We start from the raw sequence: 23,156 nt of genomic DNA, 5'->3' as shown, positions 1-23,156 counted from the left end.
TATACAAATAGAGGAAGATACTTCACATGCAAACTTTATTTGGGTGCACTTGAATCAAGAATAAAACAAGGATAATTTCTTGTCACATATTTTTATTTACTTTGTAACCAAGTGAAAAAAAAATTTGCCGTTATCTCTGATCTAAAGTATTTTAATAATAAGGTGATACATGGTTTGACTACTTGCACCTGGAAAGTATATTATTTATGCATTAATTCAACCTCAGTATTTCCTGGGTCTGGTTCCCACTGGTTTTGGTTCACGGTACTTAATGAATGCAGTATGTCCCTTATGACAAGCAGTTGTGGATCTCCCAGATTTGCCAAAACAAGATAAACTACAGGTATAAGAGATCTGATACATCCCTAGGGAATTTCAGTGGAGGAAGGAAATTTATCATTTCCACAACCTTAAAATGAAGAAAGCTTCTGTCGTCATCGTCGTCTGAGCAATTCAGGTATAGACTTTTTATGTCCTGTTCCTGCTCGACAGATGTTGGTCTTTCCATCTTAGTCTTGGGCATCCATAGTCTCTTCTTTCTGTAGGTTTATATTTATAGGCTTGTTTGGGAATTCTATTGTTATTCATCCTTTCTGTGGTGTAGCCAATTTTGCTGATATTCTTCTATTTCTTGTACAATGTTCTTTGTATCTAATCGTTCTCTTATTTCTGTGTTTGTTTTAGAATCCAGGTTTTACTTCCAAATTTGAGAGATTTAGATGGTTTAGAGGTCATCTGATTGTTTGACTTCGATTGCTGTTAAATCTTTGATACACATTTATGACAATTACTTTTCAATTTCATATCCTAGAAAGCTTCTATATAGGATGGAATTCATCTTAAATGTCAAAAGTTTCAAGTGCCTAGCAGTGTTCTTGGAAATTCCTTGAACATAAAAGATAGATAGCCACATGGTTAAATACAGGAAGAGCTGAAGATGGAGTAACTCTAAATTTGGCTATGTTGACAAAAGTATCACTGAAACCATTAGATAAAAAGTAGATGTTATGTGTTCTTTCTGGTTGCAGGCAAATGGCCATGAAGAAGAGAAACTTATCCTGGTGGAAAAGAATTCTTATAGTGCCAAAATTTTTGAAATAGGAATGATGGTGAGATAAAGTATCAGTATAATGTCCTGTATCTTCTTCCAAAGACCTGAGAATTGAAGACTGTTATTAGCTGGCAAAGAATGTTGTGTTTTTAAATATTTTCAGTTGCATAACCTTGTATCTTTAAGCCTACTTCTGTTTGACTTGGGTTAGAAAAACCTGGGTTCAAATTCCAGAATGCATAGAAACCTTTACCTTTCAGTTGTGAAGGTGCATTAGCAAGTTTCATAAAGAGTGGCAGGGTTTTTCCTATCTGTCTATGCTCTATCTCGCCATCAGCCCTGCCAAGAATCTTGACACTATATGAATTGTTGTTCACTGGGGTAAGTTTCTCTTCTTGTTTATCATCCTGAAAAACAAGCAAACCAGCCAGAACCCACACAATTAACAGACATATTACACTGGCCTCATAGCGTTAGGTGCTTCACCCATAATTCTATTCCAAAACCCTAAGAACAGTAACTTCCATTTAATTGTTTGACTTTGATACACATTTATGACAAATAACTTTTCAATTTCATATCCCAGCATGCTCTTGTATCCAGAACCAGTCTGAAATATCACTTATCAACAGTAATATAATCAGTTAAGTTTTTTTTTATTATTATTATTGTGTTTTCTCTTGTGCATTTAGTGAAATGTGAATTTAGGCACTTTTTTTTTGAAAAGTGTGTAAGTAATATTTTGTCTCCTGAATAGAAATCCAGCAGATATTTATTTTATCGGATCTAACAAATGCATTATTTCTACCATTGCCTTTTAGTCCAAATTTTCCCCAAACTTTTATATCTGGGATTCATATCTTACTCTGCTGTTTGGTTCTTCAGCAAGAACTAGCTTTTCCTTTTTCACTGGTAGCTACTCTCTCTAGTTCTAAGGATTCAAAAAATTCATCCACTTCTTCCCTAATAGATGGATCCATAGACACAAATTAGTCTTCTTTTTTAATTGTTTATTTTTAAATTTGCCCACAATACTCTAATTGTCATTTCACCAAAAAGTTTCTTGTATTGAAAATGAGCTATTTTTTCCTTATCCTGATCACTGTTACTTGAATCTATCATCTTAAGGTTATTATTTAGAATTATTTGAACTGTTTTAGTTTTGTTTCTGGAATTCTTCTGCTAGCTAGACTGCTCTCTTTGTTGATCGTACATTGAAGGTGCCTTTCTTAAGTTCTGCTGAGTCTGAAGTTATTCCAATTAAAAAAAAGTTATTTTTCATTCCCATCCTAGTTTCCTGATGAAAACAGACCATCTGATCATGGATTCTCAGATGTCAACTCTTATTTATGATCCTAAGTTTATATACTCTAAAAGCCCGAATATTTGTAAATCATAGCATTTACCATAGTGAGGTGGTAAAAGTACTATACTTTAAAATTTAAAATCTTAACTTATTCGTAAGAAGAATTCATAAAAAAATTTAATATGAATTCTAATTTTTAAATCCTTTTTGTGAATTACTGAAGACATGAAAAACTTTAGTCTTGTACTCTCAGTATTATATATATGGTTTAAACCAACACAGAACACAGTTTGGTCAAATAAATCTGAAATTGCCAGCCCATTTTTGTTTGTTCATTATCCTAGTGAATATCTAGTAATAGGATACACCAGGTGATTGGACATATGGACAGAAGCTCTGGTTAGTTCTATGCATTTCTTGCATGCTCTAAAAGTCTCTTTCAGTTATTTAGCATTGACTCATAAGCATCCTCCACAAAAAGGATATAGGAGACAAAGAACTAAAATGAAATAAAATGACTAATTATATTTTCTTTATGCAAATTTAGCAATTGATAAAGCATAATGACTTCATTGTGTGATATGCCTTTAGACTAATAGGGTATAAAGGACTCTTTGAGAGAGGCTATACATCACCTGCACCAGCTACATGCACTCAACACATCAATAAGCAGCCTGTTCCACTCACTCACGCATGGCTCATTGATAGAAAATTTTTTTTCTCTCGTCGCTTTCTTAAATGCATGCCAACTCACCTTCTGTTCATGGCCTTTGTGCTCTCCCCACCTTCTATATAACAAAAAATTTCATTAGCTGGTATCCCATAATACTCTTTCAGAAGGTTGTCACTTGCTCTCTCTCTATCATATCACCACTTCTTCACCTGGTATCTGCAGCCCACATAATCTCAATATCTGCCCTCATAATCTACATTCCATAATCCCAATATCATCTTTGCATATTTATGCACAGTGTATTCCAGGTGTGATCATATCAAAATCTTGTAAAGTGGCAAAATACTTTCCTTATATGGCAGTGTTTTTACATTGCAATTATTCTCTGTGTTTTACTTGCAGCTTTGAACTTTAACTTTTTATCCACCATATCTTCATGATTCCTGTTCCCATTGATTTCTCCATGCATAATCCCAACATATAATAAGATATTGAAAATCTCATCATGCTAGAGTGCATAACTATACACTTAATAATCCATTATCATTTGTTGACAATTCCAAGCCTATTCAGGTCATTCTGTAAGTGCTGTATATTAGTAGCATCCCTGATTGTGTTGTCAATCTTTGCATTGCCTGCAAACAATTGAACATTCCTATCAGGTTCTTTCCATTATCATTAGTGTATAGATTGACCAACAGTGTTCCAAGGACTGAGCTCTGTGGAGAACTACTGGTCACCTTAAATCTGGCAGATTCATCTTTCCATACCACTTCCTAATACCTCTCTCTGTCAGATGCTCTTTTATCTAGGTCACTGATTTATATTCCAATCCTATCCCATCCCATCTTCTCTTTCTCATTAGGTTTTAGTAGTCTTTCACAAGAACTTGGCTTCTTAATAACCTGATTACTGTTTATGAGAAGGCTGTTATGGCTGGTAATCTGCATATATTTTTCTGGCTAGCTTGCCTACTTTGTGGGATGAAAAACCAGAGGAAAACTTGACTACTACTTTATTTACTTAGTAACTTAATTTTTTTTTTTTTTATGTGGTTCCCACCCACGAAAGGTTATTAGTAAACCTATAATACACTTGTACCATGGGTAGGCTAGATTCCTCTCATATCAACAACAGCCTGAGTTACAATCTCTCGGACGCACACGTTGCTTCTGTTCAGTACTGGCGCACTCGCGACAGCGCGTAGTATTCGTTTGTATGGAACTCGTACTTGCATTTTTTCAAACATGCTACTGTTTTTCACTTGTTCTGTTAGTACAATTTTAAGTCTCTGTAGTTTTTTATATACTTTGAGTATGATACCTGATGATGTTCATGTAACGAAACTAGTAAACTAGTAGTATCTTGTTAAATATATCTTGCCATCTTTTCTCTCGGTAATAGTCATTAAACATATTTTATAATATTCCAACCGAGTAAAAATGAATTGTCAAAATATATATATATATATATTTATGAAAAAAATTGAATGACTAGAACCGAGATTTAATTAAAAAGGTTTTAATATAAACACACTACTAGTTTCGGCCTGTAACAGCCTTCTTCAGGTGACATTATAAAAGAAAAAACACTAAACATTGAGGGTTAAAAGACTATGAACAACATAGACAGTCTTTATACATAATTAGCATGAAAACGTTGTATTTGTATTTGAAGCTGTTCTTTCATTTGTTGCATTGTTGGCAGAGTGCGTGCTTGCTGCATCACGTGAACGCCAGTACATGATTACAGTTGAATGACTATCTGGGAGGTTGTAGCTTAAGTTGTTATTTAGATGAACAGGATTGAAGATGATTTCTCTCAATTCCACAATTTTTCTCTCTATTTCGTCACTGCAATGGAAGATGTTTGTAGATTTTTCCCAGCAGACTTTGTGACTTTGGTTATCATCATTAGGATTAGCCGAGAAAAGGATATGACTTGATAATGCACTTGCTCGCTGTCTCTTGTAAGTAATGTCTCTCATGTGTTCTTCCATACGCATTTTGACAGATTTGTCTGTCTGCCCGAAATAAGGAATATCGCAGTCACATAATATTTTATATACGCCAGGGTATTTGAGTTGATGATGACAAGGTTTTGGGTGGCTAATTAAGGAACGGATCTTTGGAAGTGGAGTGAACAAGGTTCTGATATTGTATTTTTTTAGAACTTTTGCTAATTTATGTGAAACAGTACTTATGTAAGGAATAGAAATATTGCCTTTGAATCTATTTGTTTCTTCTGAGTGATGTCTAGGAGGATTAAGAAGGAATTTGTTAATGATTTTCTTGGAATGTCCATTAACTTCGAAAGAAGTTTTCAGATGGTTTATCTCTGTAAGCAGTTCATTTGGATCATCAAGAAGAGAACGGGCTCTATGTCCCAAGGTGGAAATTATTCCAAGCTTATGAGGAGGGAAATGATGGGACTGACTGTGCAGATATCTGTTGGTATGTGTGGGTTTTCTATAGAGATTTCTTGAAAGAGATCCAACTCGTGAACTTCAAAATCGTACAAACAACTTATTAAAAACAACAACTGAATTATCCCGAAACGTCCATTTATCTCTACGCTCTCTCCATCCATTAATTCCTCGCATATATGGTGTTCCTAAAATCCATAAAGAGAACACCCCATTACGCCCAATTGTAGAAGGTATCGATTCTCCTACATACAATCTTTCAAAATACCCTGCCAAATACCTCAAAAGTTTTTCAGGGAAATCACCTTCCTTTATCAAGAACACTACAGAATTTGTTACATACATCAAGGATATTACAGTTGATGAAAATGACATCATGGCTAGCTTGGACATAACTTCTTTGTTCACTAATGTCCCAACAGATGAAGTCCTAACATTACTCAAGGACAAGTTATCCAAAAAAATGTTAGCCTTGCTTACACATTGCATCAGGTCCGGTTACTTCAAATTTCAAGATAATATATACAAACAAAATCATGGACTGGCTATGGGCAATCCTTTATCTCCGGTTCTTGCAAATATTTACTTAGAAGATTTTGAAACCAAGGCTATCTCTTCCTTTATTTTAACACCTAAAGTTTGGAAACGTTATGTGGATGACGTCTTCATTGTTTGGAGCCATGGACATGAATCCCTTATGATTTTCCTCGAACATCTCAATAGCCGACATCAAAGTATTAAGTTTACTGCTGAGCTTGAAACGGATAATTCCTTGCCTTTTCTTGATGTCAAACTGACTCGCTCTTCTGGTAAACTAAAAATATCGATATATAGAAAACCCACACATACCAACAGACATCTGCACAGTCAGTCCCATCATTTCCCTCCTCATAAGCTTGGAATAATTTCCACCTTGGGACATAGAGCCCGTTCTCTTCTTGATGATCCAAATGAACTGCTTACAGAAATAAACCATCTGAAAACTTCTTTCGAAGTTAATGGATATTCCAAGAAAATCATTAACAAATTCCTTCTTAATCCTCCTAGACATCACTCAGAAGAAACAAGTAGATTCAAAGGCAATATTTCTATTCCTTACATAAGTACTGTTCCACATAAATTAGCAAAAGTTCTAAAAAAATACAATATCAGAACCTTGTTCACTCCACTTCCAAAGATCCGTTCCTTAATTAGCCACCCAAAACCTTGTCATCATCAACTCAAATACCCTGGCGTATATAAAATATTATGTGACTGCGATATTCCTTATTTCGGGCAGACAGACAAATCTGTCGAAATGCATATGGAAGAACACATGAGAGACATTACTTTCAAGAGACAGCGAGCAAGTGCATTATCAAGTCATATCCTTTTCTCGGCTAATCCTAATGATGATAACCAAAGTCACGAAGTCTACTGGGAAAAATCTACAAACATCTTCTGTTGCAGTGACGAAATAGAGAGAAAAATTGTGGAATCGAGAGAAATCATCTTCAATCCTGTTCATCTAAATAACAACTTAAGCTACAACCTCCCAGATAGTCATTCAACTGTAATCATGTACTGGCGTTCACGTGATGCAGCAAGCACGCACTCTGCCAACAATGCAACAAATGAAAGAACAGCTTCAAATACAAATACAACATTTTCATGCTAATTATTTTATAAAGACTGTCTATGTTGTTCATAGTCTTTTAACCCTCAATGTTTAGTGTTTTTTCTTTTATAATGTCACCTGAAGAAGGCTGTTACAGGCCGAAACTAGTAGTGTGTTTATATTAAAACCTTTTTAATTAAATCTCGGTTCTAGTCATTCAATTTTTTTCATAAAAAAAAAAATATATATATATATATATATATATTTGTAATTTTTTTATTTATTTTTACATCGTCCAGAAGCCCTGCTCTGGAGACCAAGCATGGAACTTTTTCAAGCTACTTCGGGCCTCTAATAAGCAGTGCAGTGGTCTCACATTGGATGATGAAATTCATCTACCACCTAAAATGAGAGTGCCCCTCATTTGTGAAGTTCTCATAAATGTTCTTCATTTTCTTGATGGGATTCAAGCCCAGGTGATATTTCAATCTGTCAAATTCTTTAGTCCATTGGTCGTATCATAGTGTATTCATTCTCTTTATCCAGCTCATCCATACATATTTACTCATATGTAAAGTATGAGTAAATTACTGAGACATGCCTAGTCTCTAGTAAATCCATGCTGTTCCTTGCAAAATATAACTTGTCTGTCAACCCATTTCTGTATGCAAGTTCTTTCTGACTTTTCCAAAATCTTCATCATCACTCCAGGATGCTGATTGGAATAACGGTTCTAGCCTGCCCTTGTACAAAACAGGACTATCATACTTGAAATTGTTACAATTCTTGACCACAGAGATTAATGAATAACTAACTCTTATTTAGAAGTATTGGTCAAGTGTTAATAAACTATTTAATCACCAACTAGTTTTGCCGGCTATTGCTTTCGGCATCTTCAGGGTACAAATAAGGTAGGCAAAGTAAATTACAAGCTAGATGTTAACTGACAATTCTAATTCAATAACAAAATAGTACTGAGTGTGAAACAATACACATGTGACGGAAACATCATTTACTTGTTGAGAAATATTTTGTAGTTGGTGCTGAAGTTCATTTCATGTGTGTTTAGTGATCTGATTAAGGTCTTCCATATATCAGGTAGGATAAAACCTTGATTCCTGTTGAGGTTTTTTGTGGAATGGGCAACCGTAGCTGCTTCTTTGAAGATTCTGGAACGGTAATTTTCTTCTATATAAGGCATATAACTTTTATTCCATTCAATAATGTGGTTGGTTGTAGAGAAGTGGGAAGAAAGGCCAGATATATCTTGTCTGTTATTTCTTACATAACCAATGTGTTCCCTTTATCTCATTTCAAAGCTTCTAGATGTCTGACCAATGTAACTAAGACCACAGGAACAAAGGATGTTGTAAACTCCAGCATACTTCTAGAAAGGATGGAAGTCTTTCAGTGATCTTAGAAATTTCTGAATAGTTTCAACTGGCTTGAAGGTCACTCTAATATTGTATCCAATACACATATCTGCGACACGTGTATTGTTTCACGCTCAGTACTATTTTGTTATTGAATTAGAATTGTCAGTTACATCTAGCTTGTAATTTACTTTGCCTACCTTATTTGTACCCTGAAGATGCTGAAAGCAATAGCCGGCAAAACTAGTTGGTGATTAAATAGTTTATTAACACTTGACCAATATTTCTAAATAAGAGTTAGTTATTCAGGATTATCATACATTCTTTCCATTCCTATGGGGGTCTTTCCTGAGCTAAGACCCTAGATTATTGTACAAACAGGTTATTGACCTAATCAGTTCAGCTGAATGTTCCTTTAGCACACTTACTGATTTTTTTCCTATTTGTCCCTATTGCCAAGTTTTTGGCCAGGTTATGAAACAACTGTAGAACCTCTTCCCAAAAATAATTTGGAAATGGATATTATTGGCAGTTGCAAACTTTTTAAGCACTTTTTTAAACTGGAGTATCTTAGCTGAAATAACTAACTCTTTAAACAAGTTAAAGGTTTGACTGAAATATACAGACAATGTCTTCACTATTTGGCTGCATGATCCAAAGACTCTTTGTTGAGGAACTTTTTGCAGTTTCTCAATGATATCCACTCCCCAAATTACTCGCTGTTGAAGAGAAAAAAAGAAGGGCTCTCTAGCTTTCTTGGATACTTTAGTTAGTTACAAGACAGTCTGACGAGTCCCTCACATGCACAAATAGGTAAGCCTACACACACAGGGAGATATCTATATGCTGCTTCACATCACCATCTTTGTCCAGCGACTTGGAATTTTTTCAAAGTTGTAGCTTCCAGGGCAGAGTGAATTTCACCCTCAGGACTTCTACTACATATAGAACAACAGGCTCTACTTAAATCATTTGAACAAAATGGTTACAACAACATGAAAAAAAAAAAGCCTTTCTAAATCCTTACAACGAAAATGACAACAACCCTCCCCCGACCAGACTCTATATACACCATATCTCTATTCTGCATTAAAGGTACAACATAGATAGACTGGACTTGCCTCTACAGTGACAAAAAATTAGAATCTATCAACCTCTGGACAAAGTCTTCACCTTCCTGTGACAAATAAAAGACCACCAAGGTTATCTCTCCTTCCTGGATGTCTGCTATATCTACTGTCAATGTGGGATTTGGTATTTTGGTCAGACAAGATGGGCCACTTTGGTAAGAAGAAAATAACATGTATATTTGCTATGGGCAGTCTAAAAACAGACTAGCAGAGCATACCTTGGATGTTCTGCTAGTTTTTTTTTTTTTTAAGCAAACCCCATCCACAAAAAAGCTGTTAGCTTGTATTACATTATAGTACTATCAGTTGGTTAAGGATTAGGTAGCAACCTTGCTGTAAAGACCAAATATGGAAATTTTTTGAAGTAACTTTAGGACTCTAATAAGCAGGATGATGGTCTCACTCCAGCAGTGAAATTCATCTCCCACCTAAAATGACTTGTCACTGACTTCCCATCTGTGTGAAGAACCTTTATAAGGCCTTTTCATTTGAAGATAAGTAGCTGGTCTCATTTGGAGGTATTCAGGGGTTTTTCCTCTCAGAAAGATTTCTTCATCTTACAATACAGATAAATAGGTTTGAAAAATACCTAAAATCGACAGACATAACAGTCTATCAGGCTCGAGTAACTTGTCTTTCATATAAACTAATTAATATTCTTCCAGGGCTGTTAAGTCAGTGTGCATAGCTTGATATAAACTAATCCTTTAACATGTTAAGCGATGAGGTGAAGGTTCTTGAGTTCAGTGAGTCTAGATATTTTGCATTTGTTCTTTCTAGTTTTTACTTCACACATTCATCCTGATGTTGTTGAGAAAAAAAAAGGCAGTGAAATATATAGTATTTATGATTTATTAGTTATCTGCATGGAAAAAAAATTACTTTAAAACTCCTTATATAATTCTCTTTATAAACACCATTATTGAACTGTTGGTTAAGATGCTTAATGATTATTATTATTTTTTATTATTGTTTAATGCTCTATTATCTTAATTCTTCATCAAGAGGCATCATTAGTTTTTGAAACAAAAAATAAGAATAAAGGCATGCATTCACATTTGTTAGCTGTGCTTACAAATATTGATGCCACTCTAATATTAGAACTGTGAGCAAGAAAAATAAAAAATTGATAGTCCCAAACATTGAGAATAACATTTTATGAAAACTTAGGTAAATGGTGATGATTTTTTTTTTTTTTTTTTTTTTTTTTTTTTTTTTTTTGATTAGATGTAATAAATAGAGAAGCTCTGAAATCCATGTAGTATAAAAAGATGCATTGTAAAGATATGTTAGAAGGCATCTTCTGTTTCCCTAGGACACACACCCTTTCCTCATTTAGCTCTCCATGATTTGAATGCAGTTAATCAGTAAATGTCACCCCCTAAAATTGAGATAAGATACGTTATCTTCTTTTAAAATGTTATTGACTTGTTTTGGCAAGTCATTTAGAAAATCTACCTTTCTGGATTCATATGTAGAGTCACTTAACAATCTATATTTGTCTTTCATTGGAGTACACCATATTTGATGGTGTACTCGAATTGGAAAATTTAAGTAAATTTCTTAATTTTGCCAGAGGTTTGAAAGTTGTCTTAATATTGTATTTAAGTAGTGTTCTATCAATTTTTTCTGAAATGCACTTAATGTAAGGTATGGCTATGTCATTTTTGTAATCTTTTTTGCTTTTAATGGCATTTTTATGAAGGATCTTGTGAACTTTTTTTTTTTTATTGTAGCCATTTTTTACAAATGTTTGGTTAATTTCAGAGCTTGTTCATTGGAGAAAATTGTTAGGGCTCTGTGTTTGAGGGTGATGACTCCTAGTTTTTGTGTTGGATGGTGGTATTAATTTTTATGTATGTATTGGCCTGTGTGTGCGTGTAGGTTTCCAGTAGACTGTGAAAGAGAAGCAGCCTGAGGGGAAGACGTGACAAGTGTGACTAGAAAAGGAAGAGAGTTGTTGTTTTTGATCTTGATGGTGAATTGAATATGTTTGTGTTGTTTGTTCAGGTGGCTTAGGAATGTATTTAATGTTTCACAGCCATGGGGACAAATGGTGAAAATATCATCAACATATTTGAGCTCTCAAAGTCTTCTGCATGAAAGTTAGTTATTGGGGGGGGGGAGTGTTGAGCCCATGGCTGTACCTTCTTTTTTTGTAGGTAAAGATTATTTTGTCACATAAAATACCCAAAGCGGAGTACGTGGACAAAGAAGGCTGTGATATCCAGTGGAAATATGTTCTGAAAGAGAATAGTATCATTGATTGGGACATTAGTGAAAAGGGCAGTTATATCAATGCTGACTGATAAATCTTCATCATTGAGTGTGATGTTTCTGATTTTGTTTATGAAGTGTTGTGTATTTTTTATGTAGGAGGGGCAATGACCTACCAACTCCTTGAGTGCGGCCACTAGTTTCTTGGCTAAGTGATAATTAGGGCTGTCTATTCCTTCAACTATTGGACCTGATGTAGATGTTCAAATGCTGTTAAAGAAAGCATAGATCATTTAGAATATTTATGTTTAAAATTTTACATTATCGCTATAAAAATTTTACCGAATGGGTGAAAGTAATTTTTAAAATAGCTATATCAAATATGTATATCAAAAATATCAAATATGCTACCTTTGGGAGGTAGCATATTTGATATACCTTCTTACAGTGATCAAGATCTATGTTAGTTTTGCAATGTTTCTGATGACCAATTCATAAGTAAAATGAGCAAGTTTATTGTTTTATAATGGTCAGTTTTCACTGTAGTAAGCATTGCTATAGTGAAATTAATCACCATGTAACAAACTTCCAAAAATTTCCAACCAGATCCTCATAAAGTGTTATTAGAAAATTGAAAATGACACCTTTCACTATAATAAACCTTCCTGTAGCCCTTATAATTTGGCTGTAGCAAGAATCGTCCTTTTATTTAATTGTATGCATGACTGAATAACAGTTATTATTTTATTTATTCAGCTGAAAATACAGATGGGGTGGGTTTGCAAAAAAAGTAATTTTAATTATCTATTTATCTCATATGTATCAGTGTTCTTTTTCTCATAATTTTTGTTCTTCTATTATTTTTAAAACATTTTTTTTTAAATTCAGGTGAGTCTTTTTTTTTAATCATCACAGGACTTTCTATGTTGCTTTTTATTTATTTTATTTTTTATACTTTAAAAATTGATAGCGGGTCGCAGCAGAAGCTATTATTGCTGGTGCTTCCAAGAAGGATAAATGTACCAGTATTGTTTCCATGGGGACAGATATATTGAAGAAATTATACCATTCCAAGAATGACAATATCAAAGTTCGTGCTTTAGTGGTAAGTAAAATCTTTTTTCTCCTTCCATTCATTGTCTCTTTGTAAATATGGTAAATTGGATTTTTCTACTACATCACAAACATATCTTTTTTATATTTAAATGATATAATTTTGTAGATTTGGTTATCCATTTACTATACTATAAACATAAAGCAGTAACAGAAAAATAATTCATGTTTTTCTCGAGATAATTTTCCTATCCTTTTAATTTATAGTAGTATTTCATTAAAATTAATACCTGTGTAATTTTTTTTCTCCCTTTTATTGTTAAGGTTAGATAATTTGTAATTCCTAATATCTAAAGACCAAGCGGCCTCTGATAAATATGGTTGCTGCAAATCAGGTAATGAAATTCATATAACAAACCTAAAAACATTCATTCTGTAATTGGATTTGAACCAATACCCTGCAGGGTGGAAAGTGGAGCTGTTTTCCATTTCACAGGCTGGATAGCAGCTGTATCCTAAATAATTCTTGCTGGAATTATTCATCAACACTTATGATTTTTATACAGATACTTTTGAACTGCATTTTCAATGAATTCACTTTAAAATGCGTTTATTTTGGATACACTGTTGCATTTTTGTTGTTAATGTCTGAAATGAAATTAATATCAAAATTTCTGTTCAACTGATGTCACTTATACTACCAGCCTAGTTTACTGAGTGGGTAGTACATTCAATTCCAACCAACAGCATAAAGGTTCAAATCTCACCAGAGACATGGCTGATGTTTTGTGAATACCTTTAGTTGTCAGACGAATTTGAATGTCTGATGTGAGACAATCAAATGCTGCTTATTGAAGTCCTTGAAAGCAAGTGTCTTGAAAACATTCTTTATGGAACATTTGGTTAGTCTTTCTTGTACAGAGGCTTATACGCTGGTTAGACATGATAACTAATAATTAAGGAATTGACAGCGTAGACTAGAAATATAAATTAAATAAACTTTAATATATACTTTCCGATATTTCGGCAAACGTCACGTTGCCATCTTCTTGGGAACTTAATACAAAGACAAGTGCACGCAAGTACTACATAACAGCAAATGAGAACAGAAGCTGGAAGCTACCGTTTTTCTAAAGTTTTTCCTAGCGAACACATCATCAAAGCAGCGAAGCCACATGGTAGGTTTTTGTAGGTTTTTAAACTCGCCCCCCCCCTTGCAAAAACCTATCATATGGCTTCGCTATGTTGATGATGTGTTTGCTGTTTGCCCACATGGCCCGGATTCACTCCTCTCCTTCCTAACACACTTAACCAACCAACACCCTAGAATCAAGTTCACCCTGGAAAAAGAAAAAAACAATAACCTCCCCTTCCTAGACACACTAGTCACCTAGTCACCCGCCAACCTGATGGAACCTTGGTTTTCTCAGTTTATAGAAAAACCCATACAGGCAGATACATTCACCAACAATCCCATCACCCCCCCCCCCTCACAACAATATGGAGTTATTAAGACACTATTCAACAGGACAAAAATAATCTGTTCAAATGATCAAGCCCTAACCACCGAACTAAATCACATCCGTGACACTTTCTCAGCCAATGGCTACCCCCCCCCCCCCCAAAAAAAAAAGAATCCAAAAAATACTTAAACCAGTTATCCACAACCCACTTCCCCCCCCCCCCCTTCACAAAAAAGATTATTCTAAATCCATCACCATTCCCTACATCCGAGGCACCTCGGAAAAAATCGACAAAATCTTAAAAAAAAAACATGACTTGACCACTTGTTACAGACCATATAGAAAATTGGCATCCCTTATCCACTCCACTAAAGACCAACCACTTCCCCTAGACCTACCTGGTGTATACCAGGTCCCTTGCAGCTGTAAATTATCCTACTTTGGCCAAACAGGTAGGACAGCAAATATCAGAGTCTCAGAACACAAGGATTACATCCGATTTCACCAGTACAGCCACTCTGGGCTTGCAGACCACGCTCTGGATACTCGCCACAGAATAAGATGGAAGAAAGCCACAGTAATACACCGCAGCAAGTTCAAATATGAAAGATTATTCATGGAATCAGCCTCAGCCCTTAGGAACATGCCAAACCTCAACAAATTTGGATGCATGAGACTGCCCCAAATTTGGGAAACATTTATCAGAAGAACTTCTGCCCAAAGGCCAAGAACTACCAATATAGCCTGCCAGGGGGATCCATCAAGACTTTAGGAAAACGGTAGCTTCCAGCTTCTGTTCTCATTTGCTGTTATGTAGTACTTGCATGCACTTGTCTTTGTATTAAGTTCCCAAGAAGATGGCAACGTGACGTTTGCCGAAATATCAGAAAGTATATATTAAAGTTTATTTAATTTATATTTCTAGTCTACGCTGTCAATTCCTTAATTATTACTTATCATTTGGTTAGTCTCTAGAGGAAGATTTCTGAATTATCTAATCCTTAGCCTTCTCACAGTACTTATACTATAGGCTAACAGTCATTCACTGGTGGCATTTACATTAAAAGAGGCAAAATAAAGAAAAAACAGAACTTGCACTCAGAAATGCGCATAAATGTTCTTATAAAATAATTAATGACATTGCTTTTAGAGTCCAAAGTGGGAGAGAGTCAAGATATATAGAGTGACACCTCAGGGGGGCTCACATTGGTGAGTACGGGCATGGCAAACCTTAGATACCCAAGCTAGACCTGATCTTACTTCGTACAATATACACTTGGTATATCATATCTGGAGACTGGTCTTCTACTCTTCTTTCCCTCTACTCTCTCTCTTACCTCTTACTCCCCCCCCCCCCCGCTATTAGAGCAATTCAAGGGCGAGGGGGGGGCAACTCTTTCCTCTCAAACTGTAGTTTCCACTATCTACTAAAAAGAAGGTAGGCCGAGTTGTCTTAAGGTGCAGCCCCACCACTAGGATACCTATCGTCATTCTAGTCACTTGACATAGGGAAACACATTACTTTCAAGTCTCAACAAAATCCAAACTGGAAAAGGTTAAGAAACTTTGGAAAAAGAAAAAACGTGGTGAAATATGCTACATGGAACATTAAAAGCATAGCACATAAAGAAGAAGAATTAGATAAAATTTTAAATGACGAAAATATAGAAATTGCAGTTCTTACAGAAACAAAAAAGAAACTTAAAGGAACAAAAGAAACAGCTAACTACAATATCATATATAGTGGAGTGGACAAACAAATACATGCAAAAGCTGGTGTAATGATTTGAATCCATAAATCAATTAAAGCAAAAATAACTCATTATACATACTGGAATGAAAGAATATTAGAAGTGCGATTAAAATTAAATAAAGAAAATGTAACAGTTGTTGGAGTGTATGCCCCTGAAGAAGGAAAAGAAGAAGAAAATGATTACTTTTATAAAGAGTTACAAGGAATATATGAAAAATTAAAGAAAACAGACCATATAATTATAGCCAGATATCTTAATGCCAGAATAGGAATGAAAAAAATTAACAATAATATACAAAAATTTGGAGAACCAACAGTAAACAAAAATGAAAGCGACTCATTGATTATACAATATATAATAATTTAAAAATAATGAATACATTTTACAAACATAAAAATATACATAAATATACATGGTGTGCAAGAGGACAATCAATAATAAACTACTTCATAGCAAATGAAAAAGCAGCAAACCTCTTCCTAGACATTAAAGTTAGAAGAGGGCTAGAAATTGACACAGATCACTATTAGTAGTGATCTGTGTCACTACTAATAATGATTGACACAGACCACTATTAGTACATGCAAAACTAAGATTTCTACCAAACTGGCTATAAAAAATACAAAAAAAAATAAACAAACTAGGGAAACAAAATCTAATTACAAAGTAAGACTACTAAATGATTCAAGTTTAAGAAATTTATACCAACAGAGGATTAATAACTAATTCAAGGAATAAAAATACAAGAAAATAAAGACATTGAGAAAGAATGGAATAACATAAAAGGAATTATCACATCAGCAGCACATGAAAGTCTAGGAACACAAAAAATATCATAAAAATAAAAAATTCCATATATGGGACAATGAAATAAAAACAATAACTGAAAATAAAAAGCTGGCTTTTAAAAGTTGGTTAAGTAGCAAAAAAAAGATGAAATTGATTATAAAAAAAGAAGAGCAATAGCCAAAAGAGAAACCAGAAAAAGACGCAGAGAAAGCTCTCTGAAAAATTTGTATCATATCTAGAAAATGACATATACAAAATAAGACCCAGTGCATACAAAATACTAAAATGCAGATATAAATGAGCAAATATAAATTGTGAAATAAATGTAAAAGAATTCTTGGATTACTTTACAGATCTTTGGACAGATAATACTGGCATCAAAAATAATTACACCAGAAACTTACAAAATACCTTAAATGATATGATAACAATAAAAGAATTAAAGGACATCTAAATAAAATAAAAAATGGCAAATCAGTAGGAGAAGATGGGATAAACTCTGAACTGTATAAATTTGCTGGAAAAAAATTTCATCAAAGATTACTAAAATTTTTAAATAAAATATATGCAAATGGACAAATACCAATAGAATAGAATACAAGCATAGTAATACCTATATTTAAAAAAAGGGGATAAAACAAAACCTGCTAACTACAGAGGTATTAGTTTATTGAATACATGCTACAAAATATATATCAAGAATACTTGATGAAAAACTAAAAATATATGGTGAAAAAATATTATTAGAATGTAAGAATGGATTTAGAAAAGGACGCTCTACAATGGATGCAGCTTTCTGTTTAAAACTACTTATAGAAAAAAAAAGAAGAGAATTTAATTTGTAAACTCATTTTTCGTTTATAGATTACAAAAAACCATTTGACAAAGTAAAAAAGATATATGCTGTTTGATATATTACAAAGAATAAATATACCTAATATTTTACTACATGCAATATTCAGTATATACAAAGATAATAAAATAAAAATAAATGAAAAGATTGTCTGAAAAACAATCTATAAACCAAGGAGTAAGTCGAGGATGCCCTCTGTCTCCAACACTTTTCAGTATTTACATTAATGAAATATTAATACAGTAGAATACCTTAAACAATCAAGGTATAGAAATTTCCTGGAATAACAAAATAAATATGCTATTATTTGCAGATGATCAGGTAATAATATCAGGTAAGGAAGACAATTTACAAAGAGCAATATGTAATTTAAACATTATAGTAGAACAGTTTGGAATGAAAATTTCCATAGATAAAACTAAAACAATGGCATTTTGTGGACAAACTCCAGTTAGAAGCAAAATACTTATTAATAATAAAATAATACAACAGATAAATACTTTCAGTTATCTTGGATGTGAAATATGATATGAAGGAGAAAAGGACATAAAATTAAAAACTTCAAAATTTTTACAGGTTATAAGCTGATAAATAGAACACTCAACCCCAAATATAATACAAAAAGAAACGTGCTTGAAAATACAGTACTTTAGCAATTTGTTATTATTTACTGCCATATAATAATATGGCAGTGAAATTTGGGCAATAAACAAACAAGATAAACAAAGAATAAAAACAAGTGAAATGAGATTTATGAGAATAACTGCAAAATACACATTATTAGATCAAAAAAGGAATGAAGACATTTTAAAAGAACTAAAAACGAAATCTAGAAGAAAAACTAAACAATTATAAACAAAAATGGATTGAACATGTAAACCGAATGGCCGACATCCTAAACAAATACGAAAATATAAGCTAATTGGAAAGAGAAGGTAGGGTAGACCTCTAAAAAGGATATTGGATGGATAATGAGACCGGAACAGACCAATATGGTCTATACTTGTAATTAGTGTTATGATGATGTTATGTATCATTTTTTCAGAAATTCTTTATATATATAAAGAATTTCTGAATAGAAAATTTATTAGAATAATAAATTTTCTATTCAGAAAATTTATTATTCTAATAAATTTTCTATTCAGAAATTCCATTATTCTTCTTAAACCTTTGAAACCATCTTTCACCACAGTCACACTGACACTAATCAAATGAGCATGTGTTTAATTATTTTAGCACATCTCGGATGGCCAGGTGAACTAGTTAGGTGACCACAAGAATTTCAATGTGTACTCTCATAATTTTGTCTAGACTAAAGAAGGTGCCACACATTGCCAGAAAATTGATGGTATATTATTCCTTAAGATTTTTATAATCGTGCATAAATTATTTATAATTTTTCATTTTTAGGGCTTATGTAAACTTGGATCAGTAGGAGGGTTTGATGCCTCAATTCAACTTTTTACTGATGGATCCAACTTGAAACTTGCACATGCTTGTCGAAAGTAAGTTAATGCTTTTATTATTATTATTATGATGATGATGCAGTAATACTGGCAATATGCTGTTTTGCAAATATTTGTTTTATTTCCAGTATAGATTGACTTTAATGTCTTCTTGATCCCAACATATGCAAATACATATCTTTACCAAATAGGAATTAATTTTATATTGTCTTTATATTATATGTATCATTAAGGAAAATAGAATATCTTTAAGTTCTAATTGTATTTAAATAATCATGTACATCAAAATATCTAATTAAAAAATATTATTTTTTTTAAATTGAAAATATATGAAATTAACTATAAATACGTAAAGGAACTAATTTAAAGAATGTTTTATTTACTAAACATTACTGGAGTGCTTTGCCAGAGTTACCCTGCCATCTCCAGGATTAAAAAGAAAATTAACAAGGCAAATACCAGCTTTGAAGTGTTGTGAACATTTGTGGGAATTTTCCTGTAACACCTGCACTTTGTATGCATATAGACAACTTATGATGGATGACCTTGTGAATGGTGGAGCGGTGTATTTGCAGTTTATGTAACACTTTCCTAACAGATTTTGTTGGGCTTTGCGCAAAAGTCTCGTGAATCCTCTCTACCTTCTCTTCTGATATTGACTGCCTCCCTCATCCATATTGTTTTGAAATGCTTCCTGTTAAGAAATTTTCTTTTCACAAACGGATACGCTTAGGGTTGGATGCTGCCTTTTTGTACACCTGAACGGAACTTACACTGCACTACTTTGATTGATTTCAGCTCAGCTAATCACCGCACAACTTGTCTCGCTGCTTCCCATCCTGGAATTTCAATTCCTAAAGTTCGTACTCTTAGAGGAATTAGTACCATTATATCAGTTGGGGAAAAAGACTAAAACCTCTACATTTGATTGTAAGAGGGAAAAAACCAACAACTTTTAGTTGTAAGACTGAGGATTAAATAATCCCATGATATAGAAATAATTCTACACTACCAGCAAATGCTCTTTTTGAGCTACTGTAAAAATGCAGCCATGATACCCCCAAAAGGAATTCTGTAATGCAGATATTAACTGCATTACCAGCAGTCTTAATATTTACTTAAAAAAGTGTTAGTGGAGCAAAACCACCAGTAATATAAAATCAAAATGAAAAAGAAACAAGAGAAAACCAAAGTATCATGCAGAAATCCAAGATGTCATCAGTGGGAGCCAGACCCAGAAGAGATATAATGCAGAAGTCATGCTTTTCCCATATACAAGTAGTCAAAAGGTGTCACATCTTATTATTAAAATACTCTGAATTAGAGATAGATGTTAAAAGTTTTTTCACTTGTTAATAATAAAAATTAAAGATGCCAAGACATTATATTCTTGGTTTCATCCTCTATCAAATTGTATGCAAACAAAGTTTGGGCATGAAGTAATTGCACAACATGGGTACTTCTATATAGAAGCTAATGACTTCACATCAATTGCCTTAGTATCTAGCTCCCACTGATGAGACCTCAATAAAGGTCAAAACTGATCTGGGTAGTGGCCCCCATCTCATAATGCATAGTATTATACATGTCCATAAAGATGTGCTTTGCATTATGGGATACTAAGGCAAAATATAAGCACATTTTTGCTTATACTTTGATGAAGGATGAAACCAAGAATATAATTACTTGGCATCTTTAATTTATAACATAACCAAGTGAAAAAAACTTTCATCAAGATTACTAGGCTGTTGAAGAATACACTAACAAGTAGAGATAAGGAAATTGTTATTCCTCTTTATAAGACTTTTATACTTCCACATCTAAATTACTGCTCAGGTCTGGTTTCCTAGGTTTCTTGGGGATGAAAAAACAGTAGAGAAGATTCAGAGAGTAGCGACCAAGGTGTTGAGTCGTCCGTGGAACCTATGAGGATAGATTGAGTGTGTGTGTGTAGATTGCAGAAGTTAGTTGATAGGAGAAAAAGAGGGGATATGATAGAAAAATTTAAGTTGCTTTAAAGGATTTTATAGGATTAATGCAGAGGAAATGTTTCAGCACTTGGCTAGAGGGGCTAGAACAAAAGATCATCAAATGGTGTGGTTAGTAGGGGTGGGGGGTGGACTAGATTTTTTTGCTTGGAGAGTTGTGAATGAGTGCAATAGGTTGCCGGAGTCCATTGTGAGTGCTATGTCTGTTAATGAGTTCAAGAAAAGGTATGATAGATTGTTTGGGTCTCTCATGATGAGTCTTCAGACTCCATGTATGTGCCCGTACAATAATAATAATAATTTCTTAACCACCCAACCGGCTATATGGATAAAATACATCACTCCCGATACACTTCGTATCCATCATCTATTTCAATGTAATATCAAAGGTATTACAATTTTAATATGCACTTTGCATCCATAGTAAGTAACCTTGATGTCTGTAGACGTCATGGCCGGTTGGGTGGTTAAGACAGCTTTTCAGATTTGGGATAAGTTTAGTGTTATCATTCCTGTTAAGATTTTTCTGATAGAGCAGTGCTTCTATAGGATTAAATTATTTATAATTTATTTAATTAGCTGAATTGTAGAATTAACATATTAAATCTATTTTGCCATATTATATGCAATTAATTGATCTATTTAAGTCAGATTTGATAACGTGTTTTCTTTTTCACTGTATTGGAGTATATATGTGATATATATTTCTATTGTGTGTGTTGGGGAGGGGGGGGGGATAGTATTTTAATGAAACACTCTTCTTAAGTCTCTTCGAAAAGTTTTTAGGGAGAATGGAATCTGATGTGGTATTGATACCGCTATCTTTTTGCACTGTCATCAACACATACCACTAGATTCTGTGTAGAATGTTGATGGTGCTATGCGAGGCTGGATTCTTAGGTTATAGATCTTAGCTCTATATTTGTTTATCAGAACTGAACACCTTCCTTTAGAGACATGGAGTTTTGTGTTTTCAGAGAATGAGATGGTTTCCAGATTATCTAAGCTTTAGTTCACCAATATTGCTAATGTTAATGTACTGTAAGATACCCTTTTCTGATCAGATTAATTTAAAGTATCCTTATATCTGGGTAGGTTAGACGTTTAACTTTTGTCTTTTGGCATAGTTGAAATGACTGCTTTTTTGAGATCAGATTTGATGGGACAGTTAGTTGGATTTGCAGAAGATGCTGATGATGCATTCTAGCACGCCACTTCCATATTGAATTCCTGTTCTTTAAATGTCTTGAAGAGGAAGGTTTACGGTGATTGTTTTTACCCCCCCCCCTCCGGCATCACTTTTATGGCAAATATGTGGACGACATTCTATGCATTGGAGAACCAACACCATCACCATCTTACAAGCATCCCTTAACAATTACAGCAACAGACTAAAATTCACCATAGAAACCGAACAAAACAAATTCATCAATTTCTTAAACCTGACATTAATCAGAACTGACAACAAAATAGCCACGAAAATATACCACAAACCCACGCATATCGGAAACTACCTCCATTTCTATTCATACCATCCATATTCAGTTAAAAATGTCATCCTATCACAATTTATAAATGCTTACAAATTCTCAACTAACTGTAATTATCTCAACACATAATTAAAGAATTTAACACAGATTTTTAAAAATCACAACTCTCTTAAACCCACTAAATCTCTCTCACACAAAGAAATATTAGAACACCACAATATAGTCTACAAATTTCTTTGCCAAAAAGACTGTGATATCACCTACACAGGTTCTACCATCAGGTCTTTATGGGCTAGACTACAAGAACACTTCCGTGACTAACATCCCTATTCCAGAACATTTAAACACTAAAAAACGCAACATCAAAAAGAAAAATAGAATACAGAGTGCAGGGAAGACAGAAATAGCAGTTCACGCCCTTGAACAGAAACCTACCCTGATAATTGACAAGGCCATAATAATAGACAAACAAGACAACGAAACGATGTTTAGAATATCGGAAACGATAGCCATAAAATGTGACAGAAA

The 23,156-nt window shown here is 33.7% G+C and overlaps 1 protein-coding gene across 2 annotated transcripts in view; it reads left to right on the top strand.

The window, feature by feature from the left end:
• unc-45 (unc-45 myosin chaperone) overlaps window positions 1-23,156 on the top strand; it is a 368,157-nt gene that overhangs the window by 165,781 nt on the left and 179,220 nt on the right. For both annotated transcript variants that reach the window (XM_090393271.1, XM_090393270.1), the window contains exons 11-12: window positions 12,743-12,877; window positions 19,095-19,189. In XM_090393271.1, the coding sequence (XP_090249397.1) occupies window positions 12,743-12,877; window positions 19,095-19,189 (230 nt within the window). The remainder of the gene's footprint in view (window positions 1-12,742; window positions 12,878-19,094; window positions 19,190-23,156) is intronic.

Source organism: Typopeltis vanoorti, chromosome 5, assembly GCF_054136105.1.
Source record: "Typopeltis vanoorti isolate ZY-2024b chromosome 5, IOZ_Tvanoo_1.0, whole genome shotgun sequence".
NCBI lineage: Eukaryota > Metazoa > Arthropoda > Arachnida > Uropygi > Thelyphonidae > Typopeltis > Typopeltis vanoorti.
This window is presented reverse-complemented; position numbering and strand designations above follow the sequence as displayed.